Consider the following 23,282-nt stretch of genomic DNA (forward strand, 5'->3'; position numbering starts at 1 on the left):
TTGTTGTTGTTGTTGTTGTTTTTTTTTTTTTCTTTTATTTGTTGGGCTATGTTGGTTTGTTTTTTTATTTTATTTGTTGGGCTCTGTTGATTTGATTTTTTTTATTAGGGTTTAGATTTTAGGATACACATAAAAACCCTTCCAAAAAAAAAAAAAATCAAAAAAAAAAAAACCCCCAAACCAAACTAACATAGCGCCAAAAAAAAAAAAAAAAAAAAAATTTCGAGGCAAATTCGTGCCTCTCTTTTCGAGGCCTTTAGCACGGTTGATTTTTTAATAAATTGGAGAAGCTCCCTAATCTTAGGAAAATTCTGATATACACCATTTTAAAAATGGTGTATCATATAGATTCTTATTCATTTTATTATTTAGTTATGATATTATTTTAATTATGATTTATAAATTTTTTAATTATATCTCATATTATATTTAGTTATGATATTTTTTTTTAATTATAACTTAAAAAATTAAAATTATACCATTTTTTTTGAAAAAATTAAGATTCATATGGTTCATTCCTTTTGAAAATTTTAGGGTTTGCTATGTTGCAAATTCAAAGTTGTACAACTGTCCATAGTCAAGCTGTCACCTACCCAAACATACACCCGTTGCGTATACCAACCACGAAAAATGCTTGGGAGCGCTAATTAGTGCTCCCACTAATTAGGTGGTAGTGGGTCCTGTCATTAATGATGTAATATTTTGGTCTTGGAATTGTATTTTTTTTTATTTTTTTAATGTATTAGTGCTATTAGTGATGATATTTTTAGTGGGATGAATCATTGTTGTACCAACCACACTTACCTACTCACCGTGGTGGCTTCTATGTGAGTGTTTGTAAATTTGTTATTTTAATAAGTTATTTTAATTTTTAATTATTTTAAGAAGTTAAAATATTATGTTTGAAAAGATAATTGAATTTTTTTATAATTCGATATGATGTTTGTTTGGAAAAAAGTAAAATAATTATAAATTTGATATGATATTTTGTCTTATTGATTATTTTAAACTATTTTATTTTTTAATACTATTTTTAGCAAAAAAAAAAAAAAAAAAAAAATGCTCTTGAATCCTCATCGCTAGTGAAGATCCTTTTGATTCGTCTCATCTCTCTCTTGGTCAATCCGTCGACCCTTCAACACAAACACTTCAATTCTGATATTTCAAAGCCTAAATCCTCTGTTTCTCATCTCCCCTGTTTCCTATCCTTTGCCTTTTAAACTCTCTTTTGCTACCCATATTCAATTCCATAGCCAATTTTATTCTAACCCATTTGATCAATTGCATTGTCATAGATAACAAAAACATCAATATGATTTGCTCTGTAAAGCAATCAACAAGCTTTTTCAGATGCTCTGCTTTGATACCCAGAAAAAGTTTAGCCTCAGAGCCTCAAAACTTGTCACTACCCTCAATTTCACAAGCAAAACAAGTCTTTAGAACCAATGTCTCTACTCAGAAGCCTCTGTTTATATCATCTATTGAAGGGTTTGGACCTTCATTGAGAACCCAAAAGGCTTTCATTGAATGCAAAGCATACGAAGCTGATCGGTCTCAGCCTCTTAACATCGATTTACCTGACGAACAGGTGAGATCAGAGGCTGCCCAGAAGCTCAAAATCAGTGTGTATTTCGCAACTTGGTGGGCATTGAATGTGGTTTTCAATATATACAACAAGAAAGTTCTCAATGCGTTTCCTTATCCTTGGCTCACATCGACACTCTCTCTTGCAATGGGTTCGTTGATTATGCTGATTTCGTGGGCTACAAGGATTGTTGAGGCTCCAAAGACTGATCCTGAGTTTTGGAAGAGTTTGTTTCCGGTATGAAATTTGGGTTTTTGATGTTAGGGTTAGGGTTTAAGAGTGGTGATTGGTTTGAATCTAAATGGGTTTTTTTTTTTGTTTTGTTATGTAGGTTGCTGTGGCGCATACAATTGGGCATGTAGCTGCAACTGTGAGTATGTCAAAGGTTGCTGTTTCATTCACACACATCATCAAGAGTGGTGAGCCTGCTTTCAGTGTGTTGGTGTCAAGGTTTTTGCTCGGCGAATCGTTTCCAGCAACGGTTTACTTGTCACTTGTGCCAATCATTGGTGGTTGTGCTCTTTCTGCTGCCACAGAGCTCAATTTCAACATGACTGGTGAGAATATCAATTTAGACAATGACATGGTTTTAATTCAACTGAGTTTTCGTTCCATCTACTTTTTGTTGTGGCTATATGAACCAAAATATTCAATTTTCACATTATTTAGTCTGTTAATTGTGTGTTATGTTCTGATGATCAATCATAGTATGATTTGTGGGGTATCTATGTTTTTGAGTCTTAAATTTTTGTTGGTATATGTTTTAGGGTTTATGGGGGCTATGATATCGAATTTGGCATTTGTGTTCCGTAATATATTCTCGAAGAGAGGAATGAAGGGGAAGGCTGTAAGTGGGATGAATTACTATGCATGTTTGTCGATAATGTCTCTATTGATCCTCACACCTTTTGCAATTGCTGTGGAGGGCCCTCAAATGTGGGCAGCTGGCTGGCAGACTGCTCTCTCTCAAATTGGACCTAATTTCATTTGGTAACCACAATAACTCGCAACTCTCCTAAATCTACTAAAGTCATGTTTTCTAAAAACATATATGTGAATTTGAATATAGTTACTTATTCCCCTACTCTGTTGCAGATCCCATTGTTTACTTGTTTGTTTTGATTTAATGAAATGAAGATCTCCCAGTTTAGGGGATAAAACTTCCTGAATTAAGTGAAGTTGCTGGTATTTGATCTGATATTGAGTTTTGACAACGCAAAAAGTTACTGATCACTTTTCACCTGCTTATTTTAGGCAAAAATTTATTTTTATAATTTAGGTGATGGATCTTTAGTTGAATTTCTCGAGGAAATTGGACCGCTAAAGAAATACATATGGGATCTATAGATTTTTATAAGACCCTTAAAGTCTCCTGTGAAACCAAAAAACCAAACCGTAGTATTTGGTCGATTTCAGTTCCACGAATAACAAAACTGATGGGTTTGTTTCGGTGCTATTTTTTACTTCAACCCCGACCAAACCAAATCGTTTACATCCCTATGTGGCATAAAAGATGAGCTGAGTGGTATGTTTCTTGTTGAAAACTTACCCTAAGAATATGGTTCTATTTCCTTCTCTTAAAATATCTTATTTTTTCATTTTTGAACTTTTTAATTTATTTTCAGAGGATATGAATAAAGTTTATATTAAAGGTCCAGGACTAATTTGTGTTTGTCATCGCTGATTTAATTTCTAAGCCTAGGAGATCTCTTTGACTAGAAATTGAGTACCATCAAGCGTTTGAAGAAAGTTACTGGTTTTTCCTATACGCGTATTAGGGGCATGCAGTTTTCGACTTGAATCGCAAACTAGTCGTTGATCAAGTATCTGTTTTGTAATTGTATAGTGATTGCCAGATATTCATATATTGACCAAATTCTAAAGTTTCCTCATTGATTGTTACACTCACTTTTGATGCCTCATTTTCTTGCACTTTTTACGTTTTACATTTGTTGTCTCATGAATAGCATGCGTTTATTTTATTTTATTTTTTTTGGTTTCTTCTGGGTGATTGAAATAGCAATTCTGATGTTGATGGCTTGATATGTTGTTATGTCATTAAATAGTGGCATTGATATGTTGTTTGTATTTAAACTCTCATTCTCCGTCAATTTCGTGCTGATGAGAAAGTATGTGTGGCTACAATTTGTATAGGTGGGTGGTGGCCCAGAGCGTCTTCTACCACTTGTATAATCAGGTTTCGTACATGTCTTTGGATCAGATCTCTCCCTTGACATTTAGCATAGGAAACACAATGAAGCGGATATCTGTCATAGTCTCTTCCATCATCATCTTCAGCACGCCGGTTCAACCCATCAATGCGCTTGGAGCTGCGATCGCAATCCTTGGAACCTTCCTCTATTCGCAGGTAAAATGTTCTCTCTATAAAAAATTGGCTTTGATAGCTTACAATTCTCTTTAGATTTTTGTTGGGGACCAACAATACCAAGCCATATTTGTGGACAAAAGTGCTCATTGCTTACATACTTATGGCCCTTGATTGTATGGTTGACAAAAAGACTGCAAAATAGCCTATCTATCTTTTTAAGGGCCGTTTGCATTAGAGAGGAAACCAAAATAGTCGCCTTTCCTTCGCTGCCCTATTCCCTGCCTGAGGCAATCCAAGTCCTACAAGCATTTTAGTTGGAGAATCATGAGTGATGTGGACTGGGAATATGTCCTTTTGCTCGTCGCATTTTAGGCTGTGTTTGGATCAATGATTTCAGTATGGATTTGTGTCGGGAAAGGAAAAAGGGAGGAAAAAGTGACAAAAATTTGACTTATATTTAAATCTGTACTCAAACGAAGTTGTATCCCATTCCAAATTAGGGTTTCATCTTATCACAACACTATTGTGGAATAAATAGTACCTTGAAGGAGTATGGTATTTCAAAGGTGGAGTCCTATGTATCTAATTACTCAACTATATAGATTAACAAAACAATGCATGCTTCATCTTTAGGCTCCTCCATATGCATATCAAGACAAGACCATCATGAATCACAAGGCACTTTCTGGAGAGAGATGTTTTAGGATGTGTTTTGAACTTTTCATTATTTGTTGACACAGATAGCAGTTGTATCAGGTAGTTCACATCTTCAAAAATTCAAAATTTCCAAAAAAAAAAAAAAAACTACTGCTTTCCCAAATTCAAATTGGCTTGCCAAACTAATCACCACTTTTTGGCTGTGGGCCTCAGGTCGAGTGATGAAGGGTTGGTGTACATAAGTGGAGGTCTTAGGAGGATCATATCTTACCCAATGCCCACCACAAAGACGCACGTCATGAATGATGGTCCTCATGCTGGGCCTTGGATATATGTTTTCATGTTCTTATTTTAAAAGCCGCAGAATGACTGATCAGTAAATTTAGTGGTGGTCAGATTGTAGATTGTGGCCATACGCTTAGAAGCATGAACATAGACACATGTACGGACATGGGTTACAGAATACAGACACTGCTGGAATACGGCAAATTTATATATATATATATATATTTTATTTGCTATGTATATGAATATAAATTTAAGAGGCATCAATATATATGTGTCCAACACGTAAACACGTGGTGTTTCATAGCCATAAGCCTTGTACCTTAGGGGTACGGTACCCAATTGGCCTTTCAACCTTGATGTCCGGGCTCAAGTCCCCGTTTGCCTAGCATTTTCTTTCATCCAGTATTGGATGATTTGTGGTTTCAAGTCCACTGTGAAAACTTATGATAACAACAAAATAAGTGATTTTAGAACCTGTGCTAATATTCAGCAAGTGCTGTAATAAATTGTCTTGCCTATTGAGTTCTACTGATGATAAAAATTCGGTTTTATTATTGAGCAGGCAAAGCAGTGAGGAAGCCGAATTTCCAGATTTATCATGCGAGATAAGGAACAAGATGCAAATAAGATTGGCTTGGCTTGGCTTGGCAAAGGAGTTAGTAACCACCGATTTGACAGTCATGAGGTGTTACATTGGTTAGGAATATTTTACAGTAATTCTCTTTTGGGATCCTCATAATAATGTTTAACATAGGTGGATAGGTAGAATATGGTATTTGAATCCTATGTTTTAGGGTTTATTTATTTATTTATTTATTTGAGAGAATGTTTTGTGGTTAGTAAGAACAGAATTTTATACCAGTATATGATTGAGGCAACATAATGATAATATTATGCTTCACATAGTTGAAGTTCAATTATGATTTTGAATGAGTGCATTACTTTGTAGAATGATAAGTGTAGCATTATTGATTGAGGATTGAGGATTATGTGACTTCAATAAAAAGAAAATAATGACTCTCAATGGGAATGAATTATATGGAAATGTGAAATGTTTTTAAAACCATGTTTAAAAAACTAAAAAGGTGTGAAAAGAAACTTAAAATACACATTCTGTGGCATTTTTTCACCATAAATTTGAAATGTGTTGTCGTTAGGCATGTCTTTAAAAGTTGGGTTACATACCCTCGAAAAAATTCAGGTTTCTTATATATAATTATGTGATTGTCAAATCTTCTGTCATGCCTCAGCTTTAGAGGTATGTTGTGCTTTTTGGGTTGACACCAATCAAAAGAAGAGATCAGCAACTAGAGCTGCACAACAAAATCGGTGAAATCAATAAATCGGTTTGTTTCAATTTATATTGTATGGTTTCATTTTATTTTTTAAGAAGACGTTTGATTTAGATTCTGATTCAAATTGAAAGTAATGATTCAATTCACAAATTAAGGCTTAAAAGAATCATAGTGAACCGAATTGTACTGTTCCCTATTTTTATGTTAATTTTAGGAATCACGCTGCATACCCCAGTGGGGGTGGGGGTCGCGCCCCCAGTGACGTGGCGCGCCCCCCACTGGCCGAAAACTTAAAAAAAAAAAAAAAACCAGTTTTTTTTTTGAGCCAATCCCCTAGTGACACCTCACTGGGGGTCAACCCCCAGTGGGGATAGGAAGCATTTCTGTAATTTTAGTAGGTAAAGTACAAGGGTAAAAGGGAATAATTACTTAAAGGTCTATAGACTAATTTGTTTAAGGGCTGCGAAATGGCACTACCTATTTCCTTTGACCCCACTTCTTTGAACCCCACTTATATAATTGAAACCCGGGAGCTTCTACTTACACACACTCATTCCCCTCTTTACACATCTTTTTCAATAAATAATTGGTTCGGAAGTAGGTTTTCGAAAATAAGCAATTGGTTCGGAAGTAGCTTTCCAAAAATAAACAATTGGTTCGGAAGTAGACTTCCGAATTTTTATTATTTTTTCGACAATCAACTTCCGAATGGGTTTATTTGATGTCTATAATAATAATTTCACCTGAAAAAAAAATTTAATTTTTATGAAGTGTATGCAAAGAGGGGAAGGTAGATGTGTAAATAGAAGCTCCCTTGAAACCCTCTCCTCTTTTCTTTGAAACTCCACCTTAATACCAACTATACCCCTCTTCTTTGGACCCCAACTCTTCTTCTTCTATCAATCCTTTCCATCGTCAACAACTCTTCACTGTCGAAGACCTTCTTTCCGGCAACCTCCACCCTCATTGTCGACCTCCACCCTCTCCATTTCCAAAGCCTAATCCCCCAAACCCAACCCAAACCAACTCAACAATTGCAGAACACAATCAATTCAGAAGACCCAGAAAGAAACTGAAGATTTTGATAGACAGGTTTCATGATAGCCATTTTAATTTCACCCAAAAAACAAAAAAGAAAAAAGATATCCATTTTAATTTATAGATTTAACAAAAAAAAAAAATAATAAATAAAAATCTCTACTCTTGTCATCTTCCTTATAAATCAATAGTGTGCACCTTATAAGTCACAGACTTGATGATTCACTTGTATTTTCAGATCACTCGTCCATGGCTTCTTCGTCATCATCATCGATAATGTCTATACACTTTATTTCATCACTAGTCCTCACCTTCTTCGACGAATCTCGAATAAAAAAAGACTTATTTCACAGCCCATCTTTTTTTGTTCTTCAAGAATCAAATGTAAATGGAGGTTTTAAGAGATCATATGGAGCCCAGAGAGTATCGATGACGGTAGTGATTCGGAGATCGGTGAATTGGGAAGTGAAAAATGTGAGGAAGAAGAAATTCAGGAAGTAGTACAAAGAACCCACCAATCAAGGTGGTGAGAAAGAGGAGCCGACGGGAGGAGGTGGCTGGTAGGATTAGACTGGCAGTGAGGGGCTGGGTGGCTGCAGATGGCAATGAGGTATTGGGCGGCGACAGGTGGAGGTGGTAATCTAAGTTGAGAGAGGTTAGGGTTTGGAAAATTAGGGTTAGAAGGGTAGGGATGAGGGTAAAAATGTAATTTCATATTTGAATAAAATTGAAATTAAAAAAATAAAAGAGATGAGGAATCCAAAAAAGAAAGATAAATGCTAATAACAGCACTCCTTATTTATTTATAAGTCTCGAGTGAGTTTTTATTTTACATATTTGTCCCTCAATTTGATGATGAGAAAATTTTGGCACTTTTTAGATGTATACTTTGTTTTTGTGGAATAATCTTTTGAACGGGTAATGATGCTGGAAATTTTATCAAAATGATAAATAATTAGGACATTTTAGCTTTTGTTGGTGATTTTTAATTTATTTTGTAGTGATTAATTTCTTGGACTCTGGAATCCAAAATCTTGGATCTCAAGTTCAAACTTTTGTTTGGTCCTATTACATTGTTTAGTAATTTTCAATTTTAGTCAAAAAGTTAAGTCATTGTAGATTGTCATATTATTGTTTCTATTTTTCTGTACATTTTTTCGTAAAAAGTTAAAAAATTACTAGCCTATGTTTATGTTTGGGAAGTTGGGTTTGGAGATTTTTTTTTTGACTAAAATAGCCACAAAAAACAAAATAAGTTTTTTAACCCAATAAGATAAAACATCACATCCAACCTATAATCATTACATTCTTTCTCTCACAAAAAAGTCAGAAAAGTCAAAAAAGCCAAAAGCTCTTCCTAAACTAGGCTTTTTAGCCCCAGGCTAAAATAGTCAAAAAAACCAAAACAACAACCCACTTTCCAAACGAAACCTTAAATAACTTATTTCCAAACGAGCCTAAGAGTTGACACCAAACCAACGAGTGATTCTCTGGCCCCGTTTGGTAGAACTGTGGGAAAGTGATTATAGATTATAATTAACAGATTATAGCTTACAACTGTGAGTATAAGCTGGTAACCTGTTTAGTGCAGCTGTGAGATTATAGATTTAAGCAGCAGAGTAGTGTTTGGTAAATAAGCTGTTGTAGACACCTAAATTTTTATATATCTTGATCACTGTCTGATTAATCAAGATGAATAAATTTTCTTGATTAATCAAATTTAAGATAGTCAAATTTTCCAAATAGAAGTGGGTCCCACTAAAATTATGGATTTTAACCCATTTTAAATTATGAGTCACACCAAAATAAAACTGAACTTATTTTGACAATTGAGTCAACCCAAATGTATGTATCCCATGAAAATATTTTATCAAAATTTAGTGGAATAATTCAAATTTAAATGCAAATCATGTCCATAAGAGAAGAAGTAAATTGCTTGTTTCTTGAAAATTAGAGTCAATTTTGGAGTTTTCAAAATTATCTCTCCCCTCCTAAGCCTATGAATAGAGGCTCTCATTAGGGGAAATGGGACACATTTTTTTGGCTAATAGTCTTGCAAGCTCCTAAGCAATCTCAAGACTCTGTCAAATTCTCTTCTTAAAATTCTCTCTAAAATTTCTCAAACTCAAAACGAAAGGATTATCAAGCACTCCAAACTTGTGTCAATCCTTTCAAGTTACAAATACAAATTTGGTCTCTCTTTTCAAAGAGATCATTTCAAGACTCGTTCGAGATTAAGCCGTTCAAGCCCTCGATCAAGCCTTTCTTCTCCAAGTTTCTCCATTCGAAGACTTGAAGAAATTCATTAACTTGTCTAGTTTAACAACAAGCTTTTACAGCCGTTGAATTGCGCCCATTTTAGAGATCGAATCAGAGGATCTACTCTTTTGTAATAGAGCAAACTACAGAGGATTGTATCCATTTATTATAATCAAATAAAATTAATTATTTGTGCATTTATTTCGTGTCTTAATTGCAGCTACTAAATTTATGTTTACAAATTTTAGCACGCCTAGTGGGACCTCTCTACTTCTCATCTCTTTCTCCTAAAGCATCTTCCCGGAGTCTTGTTTGATCAAGCATAATGGCTTCAAAGAAAGTTCAAACTGCTCCGATCAATAAGAATGTTTGCAAGAAAGCCGTTGTCACAACTAGCAACAATAACACTTCTATGGGTCCAATCACCCGTAGCAAGACCGAGGCTACCATTACTCTCGCCACTCGTGGGGTCATGTCGACCGCCAATACAACAAAGCAAGTGCAAGGCAAGTCTCACAAATCTATCACGGTATCCCCGTCAGGGGCTATGCAAAACGAAGTGAGGAGATTGCAGAAGTCCACTTTTGTCTCAAAAGATTCACTGCCAGAAGGTTTCTCTCCACACCCAACACTCGTAGCTTCTGATGCAAACTCAAGTACAGGCTCACACTCAAGATCATCTCCTAGTAGTCCTCAACGTTCAATTTCATCGAATCGCTCAGATTTGTCTCGCTCGGTGGCTATGCAAGTCATGACCACTAGCACCACTTCAGTAGAAGAATAATTGGCAACCATGGCTCATGCCATTGACAAGCTCACCAATACTGTGAAAGAGAAAGATCTTCAGATTGCCATCTTAATGAACAAGTTAAAAGCACGAAATGATGACGAGGTAAGTCCAGACAATTCTCATCCAGCTTTACACCACAAGGCGCATTTGTCAAGAAGGTGAACCTTACATCTAAGTCCAAGCAAGTTGTTGGTGAGGAAACTTGCCATACATCTGTTGCGAGGCAAGTGATTGGCACAAGTAGTCAACCAGCATCCATTGCTTTTTTGTCTGTTCAACAACTCCAAGACATGATTGCAAATACCATCTGAGCATAATACGGTGGGCCCTCGCAAAATGCTTTCATGTACTCCAAGCCTTACACAAAGAGGATAAACATTCTTAGAATGCCTAGTGGATACCAATCTCCCAAGTTCCAATAGTTCAACAGAAAAGGTAATCCTAAACAACATGTCGCTCACTTTGTTGAAACTTGCAACAATACCGGGACAGACAAAGATCTACTTGTCAAACAATTTGTTCGGTCACTCAAAGGAAATGCCTTTGATTGGTACACTAATTTGGAGGCCAAGTCAATTGACAGTTGTGAGCAAATAGAACTTGAATTCCTTAATCATTTCTACAACACCCGTCGTATGGTAAGCATGATGGAATTAATCACTACCAAGCAATTGAAGGACGAGCCTGTGGTAGACTACATCAACCGTTGGCGTGCTCTAAGTCTAGATTGCAAAGACCGACTCTTTGAGATCTCAGCTGTGGAGATGTGCATGCATTGGGAACTCCTTTACATCATTCAAAGGATAAAAACCACGAACATTTGAAGAGTTAGCTACGCGTTCATATGACATGGAAATTAGCATAGCCAACCATGACGGGAAATACCTTCCCATTCTTGAACAAAGTAAAGATAACAAAGAAGTGAGGCAAGCCTTTCAAAGGTTCCACCAAAGAAGCAATGGCGGTAACCACAGCTCCAATCAAGATTTCAACGAAAGACAAGAAGAAAGAAGAAAGGAAGGAACACACCCATCTCTGAAAAAACTACAAGAAAAGAAGTATCCTTTTCCTGACTCTGACGTACCAAGGATGTTAGAAGATCTACTTGAAAAGAAAGTCATTGAACTCCCTCAGTGCAAACCTCTTGAAGAAATAGGTCATGTGAAGGATCCTAAGTACTGCCACTATCATCGAATAATTAGTCATCCTACTGAAAAATGCTTCGTGTTAAAGGAAATGCTCATGGACTTGGCCAGGAAGAAGAAAATCCTCTTGGACCTTGACGAATCGGCAGAATCCAACCATGCGATGGTTATTGTAGGACCTCCAAATTCTCCATCCTCAAAATCCAAGACAGAGATGTCACAATCTGCAATCCCAACAGTGAAAGCAATTCCCAAAGTCATCCAGTTTGGTTCACTTGAACCTATCATTATTCAAGTTCCAAATCAAGACATGCATGATGATTTTGAAGAAGTCTTAACTATTAGAGAAGATGAAAGTTGGACTCTCGTGATATGAAAGAAGTCACGAAGAAGCAAGTCCAAGGCTCAACATTTTTCACTCAAGAAAGTAAAAGAAAAGAAGGACTCTTATCAACAGAAGGAGGTGATGGACAAAAGGAAGAATGAAAAGAAGATGCAACAAGAAGGCAAATTTCCTAAAGAAAACTCACCTAACCCAATCATCCTAGGAGACTTTTTCCCCATTGGGTACTTTGGAGATGACTTGGTCGAGGTAGCCCACATTGAAGCAGATATGGAACAAGTTCACACCATTAAGGTGACGCTAGATAAGGAGGAAATTGATGTTCTAACAATCTTGAAAGAATTACCCCCACGCTTCAGTTTGCATGAAGCATCTCAACTCCTTCGGTCTGTACAACTTGCACTTGTTCAAGTGTTAGAAGACCCTGGAAAATATGAGTTTGTTGTTAATGAGCTAGACTATCCCAAGGTGAACTCCATCATTTCTATTCCTTGTTGCACAACAATCACTTTCACTGATGAAGACCTTTAACTAGGTTCAAAGCCACACAATCGCCCATTGTTTGTCTCTGGCTTTATTAGTAAACAAAAAGTTAACCGCATCCTTTTTTATGGAGGCTCAGTGGTAAACATCATGCCAAAGTTCACCATAAAGAAGCTTGGAATCCTAGTGGATGAGTTAGCCTGAAGTCGTTTGGTTATTCAAGGTTTTAACCAAGGGGGGCAACGTGTGATTGGTATGATTCGTTTGAACCTCACCATTGGAGAACTCACAGCCAGCACTTTGTTTCACGTCATCAATACAAGAACTCTTATAATTTGTTACTTGGGCGACCTTAGGTCCATGAAAATGGTGTAGTTGCATCAACTCTCCATTAATGTTTTTAAATTTGACCAGAGTGGAATAAAGACGGTGCTAGCAGATGACAAGCCATTTACAGAAACTAAGTCTCACTTCGCTGATGCAAAATTTTATTTGGATTCTAATGGGATACCTGAAGTTATTTTAGCTGAAATTCTTTCTGCTAGGAAAGAGAAGATGAATGAAGAAAAGCAAGTTGTGTTGGACTTCTCAAAGGAAGACGTATCAAGTGGTAAAAAAGCACCTGAGGTCGCGTCACCACAAAAATAGCCTTTATCCTCAAAAGGCCATGCAATAAAAAAAGTCTTCAAGTATGTGCTGAAGTTTCAACGGAAAGAAGGGCAGTCACCGTTTGAAGAAGTCATGACGCCCACAATAGTTAAAGGAGACTTTGCTCACCCCGTAATAAAAAAAGATCTGCAGATACTAAGAGTAAATGCAATAATACCAATTCCACAGGTGGGATTGTCAAGCCTAATTAAACCTCCACTAAAGGGATTTGTTAGGGCTATGCAAAATTCTATCGAACATGGCTCCTTACCTGAAAGACGATTGGAAGGGTTTGATCCACAAGCTTACAAGCTTCTAGCCAAGTCAGATTATAACTTTGCAGGTCCCTTATCATTGGAAGAGTTAAGTCTTGAACTTACAGGTGAGAAAGTTCATGGTCTCAATGAAACTCAGAAAAAGTTAAGGCAACAAGGGTACGAGGTGAGCCCTCCAAAGACCGGTGTTGGATTTATGCCAACTGAACCAATTCGTATCTCTGCCAAGAGAAAATGGAAGAAAGAAGACGTACAACATATCATTGTGGAAGAAGTGAAGGAAGAAAAAAGTCTAAGCCTAACTTCTTGAGTCTTAGTGTTTGACCACATTGAAGCTCCTGCACCTCGAACCTCAGTTTTCAATAGGTTGAGCACTGATGACAAGATAGATGAAGGTATAACTTGTCGACCTTCAGTTTTTAACAAATTAGGCACTACTAAGGAAAGGGATGGAAAACAAACTTCCTGGTCACGAAAGTCCGTTTTTACTCGACTTGGCGATGTGAATACATTACCTAGAAAAGGCAAGAACAAGAGAAGCACAACAACAATTGAGTTGAATTCTACAAAAGAGGATGATGAGACTCGAAGTTTGATTCCTTCTCGCATGAAACGCATGACGTCACTTGAAGTTAGTGTTGAAGGTCCTCTTAAGGTCAAAAGGCACACTATCATACTAATTGGGGAAGTTAAGACTCAAGCGGAAAGTAAAAGAGAAGAAGAAATTGAACATGTTGCTTCTCACCATGTAACAGTTGAAGAAGATTCTAGCTCAGATTCGGAGGATGATGATCTCCAAGAAGCTCCTCCAGAACTTGAAGATGGGAGCCAATCAAGTGTTGACAATTTGAAAGAACTTAAATTGAGAACTCCTAATGACCCTCAACCAATCTTTGTGGGAACACTCTTAACGCCCAAGGAAGAAAAGACATTTTTTGAACTGCTTCTCAAATATAAGGATGTCTTCGCATGGACGTACAAGGAGATGCCAGGTTTAAGTCCAAAAGTGGCTTTCCATCACCTTGGGATCAAACATGGTATGCGACCAGTAAAGCAGGCTCATCGATACATCAGACCTGAGCGTATCCTTAAAGTGGAAGAAGAAGTCAGCAAGTTGATCGAAGTTAGGTTCATACGTGAAGTAAAATATCCGACATGGATATCAAGTATGGTCCCAGCAGTTAAGAAGAATGGACAAATTAGAATATGTGTCGACTTTCGAAATTTGAACAAAGCATGTCCCAAGGACGAATTTTCGCTTCCTATTATGGAATTAATGATAAATGCCACTATTGGACATGAGGTGTTGTCCTTCATGGATGGGTGTTCAGGATACAACCAAATACGGATGGCACTTGAGGATGAAGAGTTAACTGCATTTCATACCACAAAAGGCATCTATTATTATAAAGTGATGCCTTTCGGATTCAAGAATGCTAGTGCCACCTATCAACGTGCCATGCAAAAGATCTTATGCTGCATAAATTTGTTGAGTGCTATGTTGATGATTTGGTGGTCAAAACTAAGAAAAGGGAAAATCACCTAGAGGACCTTCGTGCAATCTTCAACCGGCTGAAAAAGTATGACTTGAAGATGAATCCACTCAAATGCGCATTTGGAGTCATGTCTGCAAAGTTCCTTGGCTTTATTGTTCGACATAGAGGCATTAAGATTGATCAGTCCAAAATCGATGCTATACAAAAGATGTCACCACCAAAAAACTTGAAAGAACTTAGAAGCTTCCAAGGTCACTTGGCATATATCCGCAGATTCATTTCAAACTTGTCAGGACGTTATTAACCTTTTAGTCGACTGATGAAAAAGGAGGCTCCATTTACATGGGATCAAGCATGTCAAAATGCTTTTGACAGTATTAAGAGATACTTGCTTCATCCACCAGTAGTAGAAGCTCCTATTCAGGGGAAACCATTAATACTTTACACTGCTGCTCATGAAGAGTCTCTTAGAGTGATGCTAGCCCAAAATAAAAAAGAAAATAAAGAGCAAGCACTTTATTACTTGAGTTCGCAGATTAACTGAAAACAAGCTCAAGTACTCACCCATTGAGAAGATGTGTTTGGCGCTTGTTTTTGTCTCTAAAAAATTGAGACATTATTTTCAAGCCCATACAGTGCATCTCATTGCAAGAGCCGATCCAATAAAGTATGTAATGTCTAACCCCATCCTCTCAGGATGCTTAGCGAGGTGGTCCCTCCTCTTTAATGAATTTGAGATAATTTACGTGCCAAGAAAAGTTGTGAAAAGGCAAGCCCTCGTAGACTTCTTAGCCGACCATTCCATCCCTGCTGATTGGGAAATTTTTGAGGAATTCCCTGATGAAGATGTATTGTTCATAGAGGTCCTACAACCTTGGATGATGTTCTTTGATGGGACTGCAAGGAAGGAAGGGGCAGGTGCAGGTGTCATTTTTGTTTCACCACAGAGGCACATTTTGCCGTACTCATTTATTCTTGGCGAAAATTGCTCAAACAATGTTACTGAGTACCAAGCCTTGATCATTGGTTTACAAATGGCAACAGAGCTAAAAATTGTTAACCTAGATGTCTATGGGGATTCTAAGTTAATAATTAATCATCTCCAAGGGGATTATGATGTTAAGAAAGACAACTTAGTCCCATATTTCCAGTATACAACTCATCTCATTGAAAATTTTGAGGGGGGTGGTACTCGAACATGTTCCAAGGAAAGAAAATCGCATGACTGATGCACTTGCCAATCTAGCAACTACACTGGCATTGTTAAAAGGTGAACAAGTTACTGTCCCTGTATACTAACAATGGGTATTGCCATAATTATTGGAATGTCGCCTTGTAGAAACAAATGCAATTTCAGTACTAGTCATCGAAGTCGACGATTGGAGAATGCCAATTATAGACTACCTTGAACACGGGAAGCACCTAGATGATACTTGCCATAGAACTAAAATAAGACGTCGAGCTCCTCGATTCATCTAGTACAAGGAAACTTCATTCCGACGATCATTTGAAGGAATTTTTCTTTGTTGCCTAGGGGATGACGAAGCTCAACAAGCCATGGAAGAAGTCCATTCTGAGATATGTGGAGCACATCAGTTTGGTCCTAAACTTCACTTTTGGGTAAAAATGATGGGTTACTATTGGCGTACGATGGTTAAAGATTGCTTGGACTACTCAAGAAAGTGTCAACCTTGCCAATTTCATGCAAACTTTATCCATCAACCACTAGAACCTTTACACCCGACAATTGCTTCTTGGCCATTTGATGCATGGGGTCTAGATGTAGTTGGCCCGTTGACTAAGTCTTCTGCAGGCCACTTATACATCTTGGCCGCCACAGATTACTTCTCTAAGTGGGCTCAAGCCGTCGTACTTAAAGAAGTCAAGAAATAAACTGTCGTTGACTTCATCAAATCCCATTATTTATCGATATGGTGTACCTCGCTACATCATCATCGACAACGAAGAGCCTTTCTACAACAGTCTAATGGACAAACTTTGTGAATGATTTGGATTTAAACAACGCAATTCCTCAATGTACAATGCACCTGCCAATGGATTGGCAGAGGCGTTTAACAAAACTTTGGGCAACCTATTGAAAAAAGGTAGTTGCTAAATCAAAGCGGGATTGGCATGAAAGAATTGGAGAAGCACTCTAGGCATACCGTACGACACATTGTACCCTAACACAAGCCACCCCATAGTCCTTTGTGTATGGTGTTGAAGCGGTCCTTCCTTTGGAACAACAGATTCCTTCATTAAGGATAGTTATACAGGAAGGTCTTACTGATGATGAGAATGCAAAACTACGCCTTGCTGAGTTAAAAGCATTGGATGAGAAAAGATTGGAAGCACAACAAAAACTTGAGTGTTACCAAGCTCGACTCTCCAGAGCTTTCAATAAGAAGGTTAGACCCCGGTCTTTTCAAGTTGGAGAATTGGTATTGGCTGTTCGAAAACCTATCATCACCACATACTGAATCGACAACAAGTTCTTGTCCAAGTGGGATGGTCCATACGTGGTGACTGAAGTCTACACTAACAGAGCATACAAGATTGTTAATGAAGAAGGTATTAGACTTGGTCCAATCAATGGCAAGTTCCTAAAGCACTACTATCCATGAGAATGTAACGCTCCTAATCGAATGAGCATAAACTACATGATGTTTTTGGCCCATATGAAATAAAGTTGTTAAAAAAAAAAATTGTACTACTCTTGGCCCGCATGAGTATAAATTGTGAACGGCTAAATAAATCAATAAACCAAATGTGTTTTACAATAAGAGTATTTTGCTTCGAACTATAATATTTATTTCATAAATAAATTGTTTGCTAAAGCAATTATTTTATAATGAAGTATTTGGTTTCGAGCTACATTTCATGAAAATAATAAAAAATAATATAAAAAATGAAATAAAATAATAATAAATAAATAAATCATGGCAACTATGATAAACTCTGGATCTCGCCTTGTTCAACCTTCAAAAGTTGCTCTAACTTGTTGGCGAATTCAATATCCGCGCTTCTCATCACCTCAATATCCTCGCTTCTTATCACCTCAGCTGCTTCTATTGTAGCTTGTTCATCCCTTAAAGTGGAAACAATGGCTCGCCTTTGAACTACTTCAGCTTCAGCAACACTAAGTGTAGTCTCTAGTTGTTGTGATTGTTCATCTAAATATTCCAATGCCTTTAACAATTCTGCCTTCTTTACTGCAAGGCTACCCAAATCAAACTTCAGTAAGTGAAACTCCTCAACTCCTTCATTCTCAAGAGCTAGAGCATGACTGACACGTTGATTGACATTCGCCAAATGCTGATCTTGTAGCTCTGAAGTCATCCCTTGAGCAAACGCTGATTTCAAAGTCACATGCGGCCATTATGTTTTAAGTCACATACCCCTTTCTACCTATTAAACGAGGTTGCTTATCTAGAGATACATATGCTTTGATGTGCGTTCCGTCAATTGCTCCAATACAATTCTATTACAAAATAGTGAATAAAAATATTTTTAGTCATAGATTATTAGAAATATCCTATCAACATTAATTATATGTAACACCCAAGTTCCACTTGTAGTTAATTATTTACCTTGAAATGAGGATAATATTTGCGGTTGCGTCGAATATATAGATGCACACCATTTCTCGGTTGAGGCCTTACCCAATCAATGGACATCATTGTAATAGTTTTTAACACCTTCTTAAAGTATTTTGAAATAGTCTCCCCAGAATGTTGAAATCTTTCTTGGACATTTCTGTTTTGAATGTCACCGCCAAACAATATACAAAAATATTGCAACCTGCTCTTGAACCGAGACTTTTTGTCCAGTTACAAGGCCATACTTTGTCTGTAACAAATCACACAATTGATAAAATACCTTTCTTTCCATTCGAAAATTTTCAAATATTCTTGTCCAATTCCTTTCTTGTAATTCTACCATCCACTTCTACCCTATTAAACTAGATGTCCTACATGGTTCTTTTATCAAATAATTTGTCGCATATGTCATTACAACTGTAGCTGCCGTAGTTAAGAGCATATTATTATTTTGTTGAGTTTGCGATGTGCTGCCTTCATCTTCAGTATCTTCATCATCGTGATCATCATTCCATTCATTTTCATCACTGTTATTCATCTCCAAAATACCTACTCATTTAAAGGCTTAGTTACTATTACAAGAATGATTCATGATATCATTAAATTATCAACCCCCATGGCATTGTGTTCTCACCACTAGCATGAGTGTTTTTTTGTATTTATATTTTAATGATTTTTTAAACCGTAATCCCATAAACGTGCCCAAAACACTACTTCAACTTGGTAGCTATTTGGAGGGAAAATGAAGAAAAATTTGAAAGCAAAAGAAGACATGGAAGTACTGAGGAGCTGTGCTAAATGGACAAGGGTAGTCTATGATACAAGAGCACAGACTCTGGAGGGGTTGCTTTGTAATTCACATGGGATGATCATTAATTGTGTTGCCCAATAATTTTTTTTCATTCGTGGGCCATCTTCCATGCAGCACAACAACAACAACATTTTTTTAAAAGGGGGCCATCTTCCATACCCAATATTATTATTATTATTATTATTATTATTATTATTATTTTTTGTAACATATAAATTACAAACAACAACATACAAATGTAAAGGGAAAAAAATTATACCTTTAACTTCAAACAACACAGCAATGCAGCAGCAAAGACAGTGGAACAGATACAAAAAAAAAATATAGCACAACACCAGATGGAAATTCAATATAGCAACAACAACAGATGGAAATTCAGCACAAAAAATAAATACAGCACAGCTAGCAGAAATAAATTCAACCTGTCTCACAATAACACCAATTGGAGAACATCTACATATATATAAAAGTCTTAACCATTCACCTACCATTCATATTCAATATTCAAATCAACCATTCAACCATTCAACTAACATTCAATCATTTAACTAACAAAGACCAACATATAATCAAAGTCCAACAAAATATTAATAAAAGTCCAAATAATGAGTCCAACATACTTAATATTAATAAAACAAAAAAGTAATGAGTCCAACACAGCAGTCCATAATTAATAATAAAAGTCGTAATAAAGGTTTTAAACATGAAATAATTAGGAAATTCAAGAAGAAGAAAAAAAAAAAAAAAAACTTCATAAACAATTAGCCACGATAACATGTGGTGGTCTTCTCCATCTCAATCTCCAACTTTAGAAACCTCAACCGAACTTCATTCGTAGGAAGGGTCATGAAGAACTCACAACACTTGTCTCTTAAGAACAATCTGGCAGCCCATACATACAGCTCATCATCCGGGGACACACCTGGGATGCTTTCCAACTTCACCAAACATTCTGCAATTGCAGGATATCTTGACAAGCTTTGGGTTGAAGTTGCTGAAGATGACTCAACTACATTAACTATACGATCAAGTGTCTTGTTAAGTAGAGCTGCACTAGTAAATTTCTTCTTTGTCTTGCTCTTGGTTAATGAACCATCAGTGTTTGATGGCTGTTTTTTTGTTTAACTCAAAAGGATGAACCACCTCCAAATCATCATCATCATCATGAAATCCAGTATCATGTGGGGTATGAAATTCGTTCAGAGTCTCATCAGTGTGAGGCATAACCCTTGAGCTAGGAGTGTATGGCCATTCTCCTGTAGCAGCTGCATCTGAGAATAGTATGTCTAAGTCTTTAATGAATTGCAACGGCATACGCCGGAATTTAGCAGCATCAGGATACCTCTGTAACAATTACAAAGGAAAATCTAACAATTTCAAGTAACAAAATTTGGTCTATTTAAAAAAAAAAAAAAACAAAATATGCACATTAAGCAATTCACTTACCTCCAATTTCTTAGTCCACCACTTATCAAATGCAGATATACCTCCAGTCAATGTATCACAGCCTAAGCCTGTCTCATCCCTTAACAGATTATTCCATAAAAGCCAATCTTTTTTCAACACATCCCAATGGTTTTTCATTTGTATTCGTTGGTATGCTTTTCCAGTCATAGTTTTAAACTTAGTTATCACATTTTCCCACCCGACCCTATCTAAGTGTGTACCAGGTCTGTGTCCAGCCTTCACTTGCTCAACACAAAGCTTAATAAAAATTTCATTTGATTTTGCATCCCAATGAGCCTTAACAAATGGTACTTGAGAGGATTTTTCCTTGTTCTTCCTATTTTCATGTTGTGTTTCCTCTTGGGTACTCATTCTATGAAAGAAAAAAAATTCTTTAACACATACTCATTCATCATTGGTTGCATTAAAACATAAGATTAGTACAAAATAACCATACATGGCAACTACAACAGACATATCAACATTCATTTGGTACACAACTTAGCACAAAAACACCTGATATAAAAGCCACCTACAATCATTTGAAGAGTAATGCAACTGACAGAACAATACAAATTCTGAGCAAACCCACAACAAGCTACTTCATGAATGTTAAGGGTTGCTCAAGCATTTGGTTCTTGACTTTTAGTCCTAGAGTCTCGATGTTTTGATTTTGATAAAGGTTTGTCTCGTTCCTCTACCTCTCTACCATCGTCACAGATTTTGGGGTACACCACCTCCAAAATTGACAATTTCTCTTCTCAAAAATGACATACAGACTTCCTTTCGATAGTTGGTCAGATTCGATAACCCTTATGGAAGCTCTTACACACACTAACATTTCAAAGCCTCATACCTCAAGTCCAAGGTCTCAGCACTGGAAGATAGTTACTAGAGGATGACATGCCTCTGCAATAATTAGGAAGAATTGAATCCAAATCCTCTAAAATTGATTGGGAAGTTAAAGATGTTATACATGACTATTGTCTTTAATTCTTAACACTATTGTCCTAAATTTCCATCAAGACAATCAAACAAACAGAATAACTAGCATATAGTGGAGAGCATGTTTGGTGATTGTAGACACCCCATTTTTGACCGACCTTAAGACTCAGACGTCACTGATTGAGCACTCGGTGATATTGCATATTGTGCTCATTCAGAAGTTTCAGAGTCCCGGCTGCGAGCCTTGCCTCCGGACTTCCGAACTCTTTTGTGCTTTGCCTCGGTTTGCGAACCAGGCTCTGTTTTCTCTATTTTCTCTTCCCGAAGGGAGAGAGAGGTCTCGTAGATCATCTCTTAGTAGCCGTAGGCTACGTTTCGTGGTCGTAGGCCTTTTTTTCCCATTTGGAGCTCGGTTTTCGATTTTTCGGAGCCGACGGCCGTGTGTCTTGGTTCGGGACCGCCTAACCACCTCCGTTTGCTCCGGTTTTTGGTGTACACCTTATTTCCTCCCTTTTGAGGAACACTGTGGCCCGAGAGACAAACTTCGTGGTCGAATGCCACCTCCGGTGCTTAACAGCCCATTTTCGGGGCCCCAGGCCGCGCGTTTCGGTCCCCGAACCTCCGTTTTACATCCGTTTTGGTTCATTTTTGGTGGAGACCTTATTTTCATTGTTAGAAATCTTGTAGGAGGGTGGGAGGCCAGCAATTGTTCTGAAAAGCTAATTTATTTCTTCATCGCTTTCCGTCGCCCATTTTCCTCACTTGAAAGCTAATGTTGACCACCCCGGGACCACTTTCTTTAGCCCTAAACCCCATATTTGTGTTGTACACACCTGGGAGGCCACCAATATGGGTTGGCCGGCCATCAATCATTCCTGACCCTTTTGAACCCCTCTAAAAAGCTTGTTTTTCTCTCTCCTGATTCACTTTTTCCAATTTTTCTCCACATAGCTGTGTTATACACACATGGGAGGCCACCTTTTTGAGGTGGCCGGCCATCAATCATTCTTGACCCTTTTGACCCCTGGTCGGCCGGCCAGGGGAGGTAGCTGGCCGGCCACCTGAGCCTTCTGAACCTGGCCGGCCATGACCCTCTCACCTGGTTCCTTCCAGCTGTACCCTCTGTTTCCCTCCAGATTTTGTATCCGAAAGGCTGCCTTTTGGGGGGGAAACTTGAATTTGATTTTCCCCCCCATTCCCCCACTCTTCTCCTTTATAAAACCAGCACCTCAGCTCTATGTTTGGGGGTTACAAAAATTGTTTTGAGCCTTGTATACAACTCTCCTTCTCCCTCTCTTCCAAACCCTTCAAACCCTAAGGCTCTCCCCCCCCTTTACACTACCACTCATAGCACCACACCTCCACTCTCCATTCCAGCAACTTGAGGCTATTTTTCAGAGGTTAGGAGCACCATTTCTTGGACCAAAAGCTGTTGAAGACTTAGGCTACAAGGGTAAGTCTCTTTTCCCTCTCTTTTGGCTCTATTTTGCATGCTTTCTTAGCCTTTGTTTCTTGCATTTTTGGGCTCCGACCTGAACTATGAATAGTCATATTTTGATCTCATCTCCATGTTTGATCAAGGGTCTTTCTCTGTTTGAGGTCTCCTCCTCACCCTTTGTGTTTAAACTCTCTTTTAGGCCTATTTTTGCATGATATTTTAGACTTATTTGTGAGCTATTTTGGACTTGGTCATAAACTGTGAAATGTCTTTTTTTGAGCCCCTATTCAACTTTGTTGAAGGGCTCTCCTCTGTTTGAGGCCAGCAGCTACCACTTGCCTCTTTATCCCTCTTTTAGGCCTTTTTCTTGCATACTGATTTAGCATCATTTCTGTTCATTTTTGAGACTTGA

At 37.5% G+C, this 23,282-nt stretch overlaps 2 protein-coding genes across 2 annotated transcripts; one reads left to right on the top strand and one right to left on the bottom strand.

The window, feature by feature from the left end:
* The first annotated feature begins 810 nt into the window (after positions 1–810).
* On the top strand, positions 811–5,779 carry LOC114321363 (glucose-6-phosphate/phosphate translocator 1, chloroplastic). Its single transcript, XM_028268537.2, has 5 exons — positions 811–1,822; positions 1,917–2,142; positions 2,353–2,575; positions 3,740–3,953; positions 5,422–5,779. Exons 1-5 carry the CDS (start codon positions 1,313–1,315, stop codon positions 5,431–5,433), a joined length of 1,185 nt encoding a protein of 394 aa, XP_028124338.2. The 5' UTR covers positions 811–1,312; the 3' UTR covers positions 5,434–5,779.
* Positions 5,780–19,802: 14,023 nt separating this feature from the next.
* LOC145799476 (L10-interacting MYB domain-containing protein-like) lies at positions 19,803–20,859 on the bottom strand. Its single transcript, XM_082889066.1, has 3 exons — positions 20,488–20,859; positions 20,185–20,385; positions 19,803–20,120 (listed from the first exon to the last, which is right to left on the bottom strand). Exons 1-3 carry the CDS (start codon positions 20,857–20,859, stop codon positions 19,803–19,805), a joined length of 891 nt encoding a protein of 296 aa, XP_082745192.1.
* Between the last annotated feature and the right edge of the window lie 2,423 nt (positions 20,860–23,282).

The sequence above is a fragment of the Camellia sinensis genome, chromosome 9 (genome assembly GCF_055761805.1).
Source record: "Camellia sinensis isolate YWXY chromosome 9, ASM5576180v1, whole genome shotgun sequence".
In the NCBI taxonomy this organism is placed as follows: Eukaryota; Viridiplantae; Streptophyta; class Magnoliopsida; order Ericales; family Theaceae; genus Camellia; species Camellia sinensis.

What these genes read in the sequence shown, in the direction of transcription:
- LOC145799476 (XM_082889066.1), bottom strand. Translation starts at nt 20,859, where the DNA reads ATGAGTACCCAAGAGGAAACACAACATGAAAATAGGAAGAACAAGGAA. An exon ending in GGTGGACTAAGAAATTGGAG is followed by an intron (nt 20,386 to 20,487) that starts GTAAGTGAATTG and finishes TAATTGTTACAG; the next exon opens with AGGTATCCTGATGCTGCTAA. An exon ending in ATGATGATGATGATTTGGAG is followed by an intron (nt 20,121 to 20,184) that starts GTGGTTCATCCT and finishes TCATTAACCAAG; the next exon opens with AGCAAGACAAAGAAGAAATT.
- LOC114321363 (XM_028268537.2), top strand. Translation starts at nt 1,313, where the DNA reads ATGATTTGCTCTGTAAAGCAATCAACAAGCTTTTTCAGATGCTCTGCT. An exon ending in GCTCAATTTCAACATGACTG is followed by an intron (nt 2,143 to 2,352) that starts GTGAGAATATCA and finishes TATATGTTTTAG; the next exon opens with GGTTTATGGGGGCTATGATA. An exon ending in ATTGGACCTAATTTCATTTG is followed by an intron (nt 2,576 to 3,739) that starts GTAACCACAATA and finishes CAATTTGTATAG; the next exon opens with GTGGGTGGTGGCCCAGAGCG.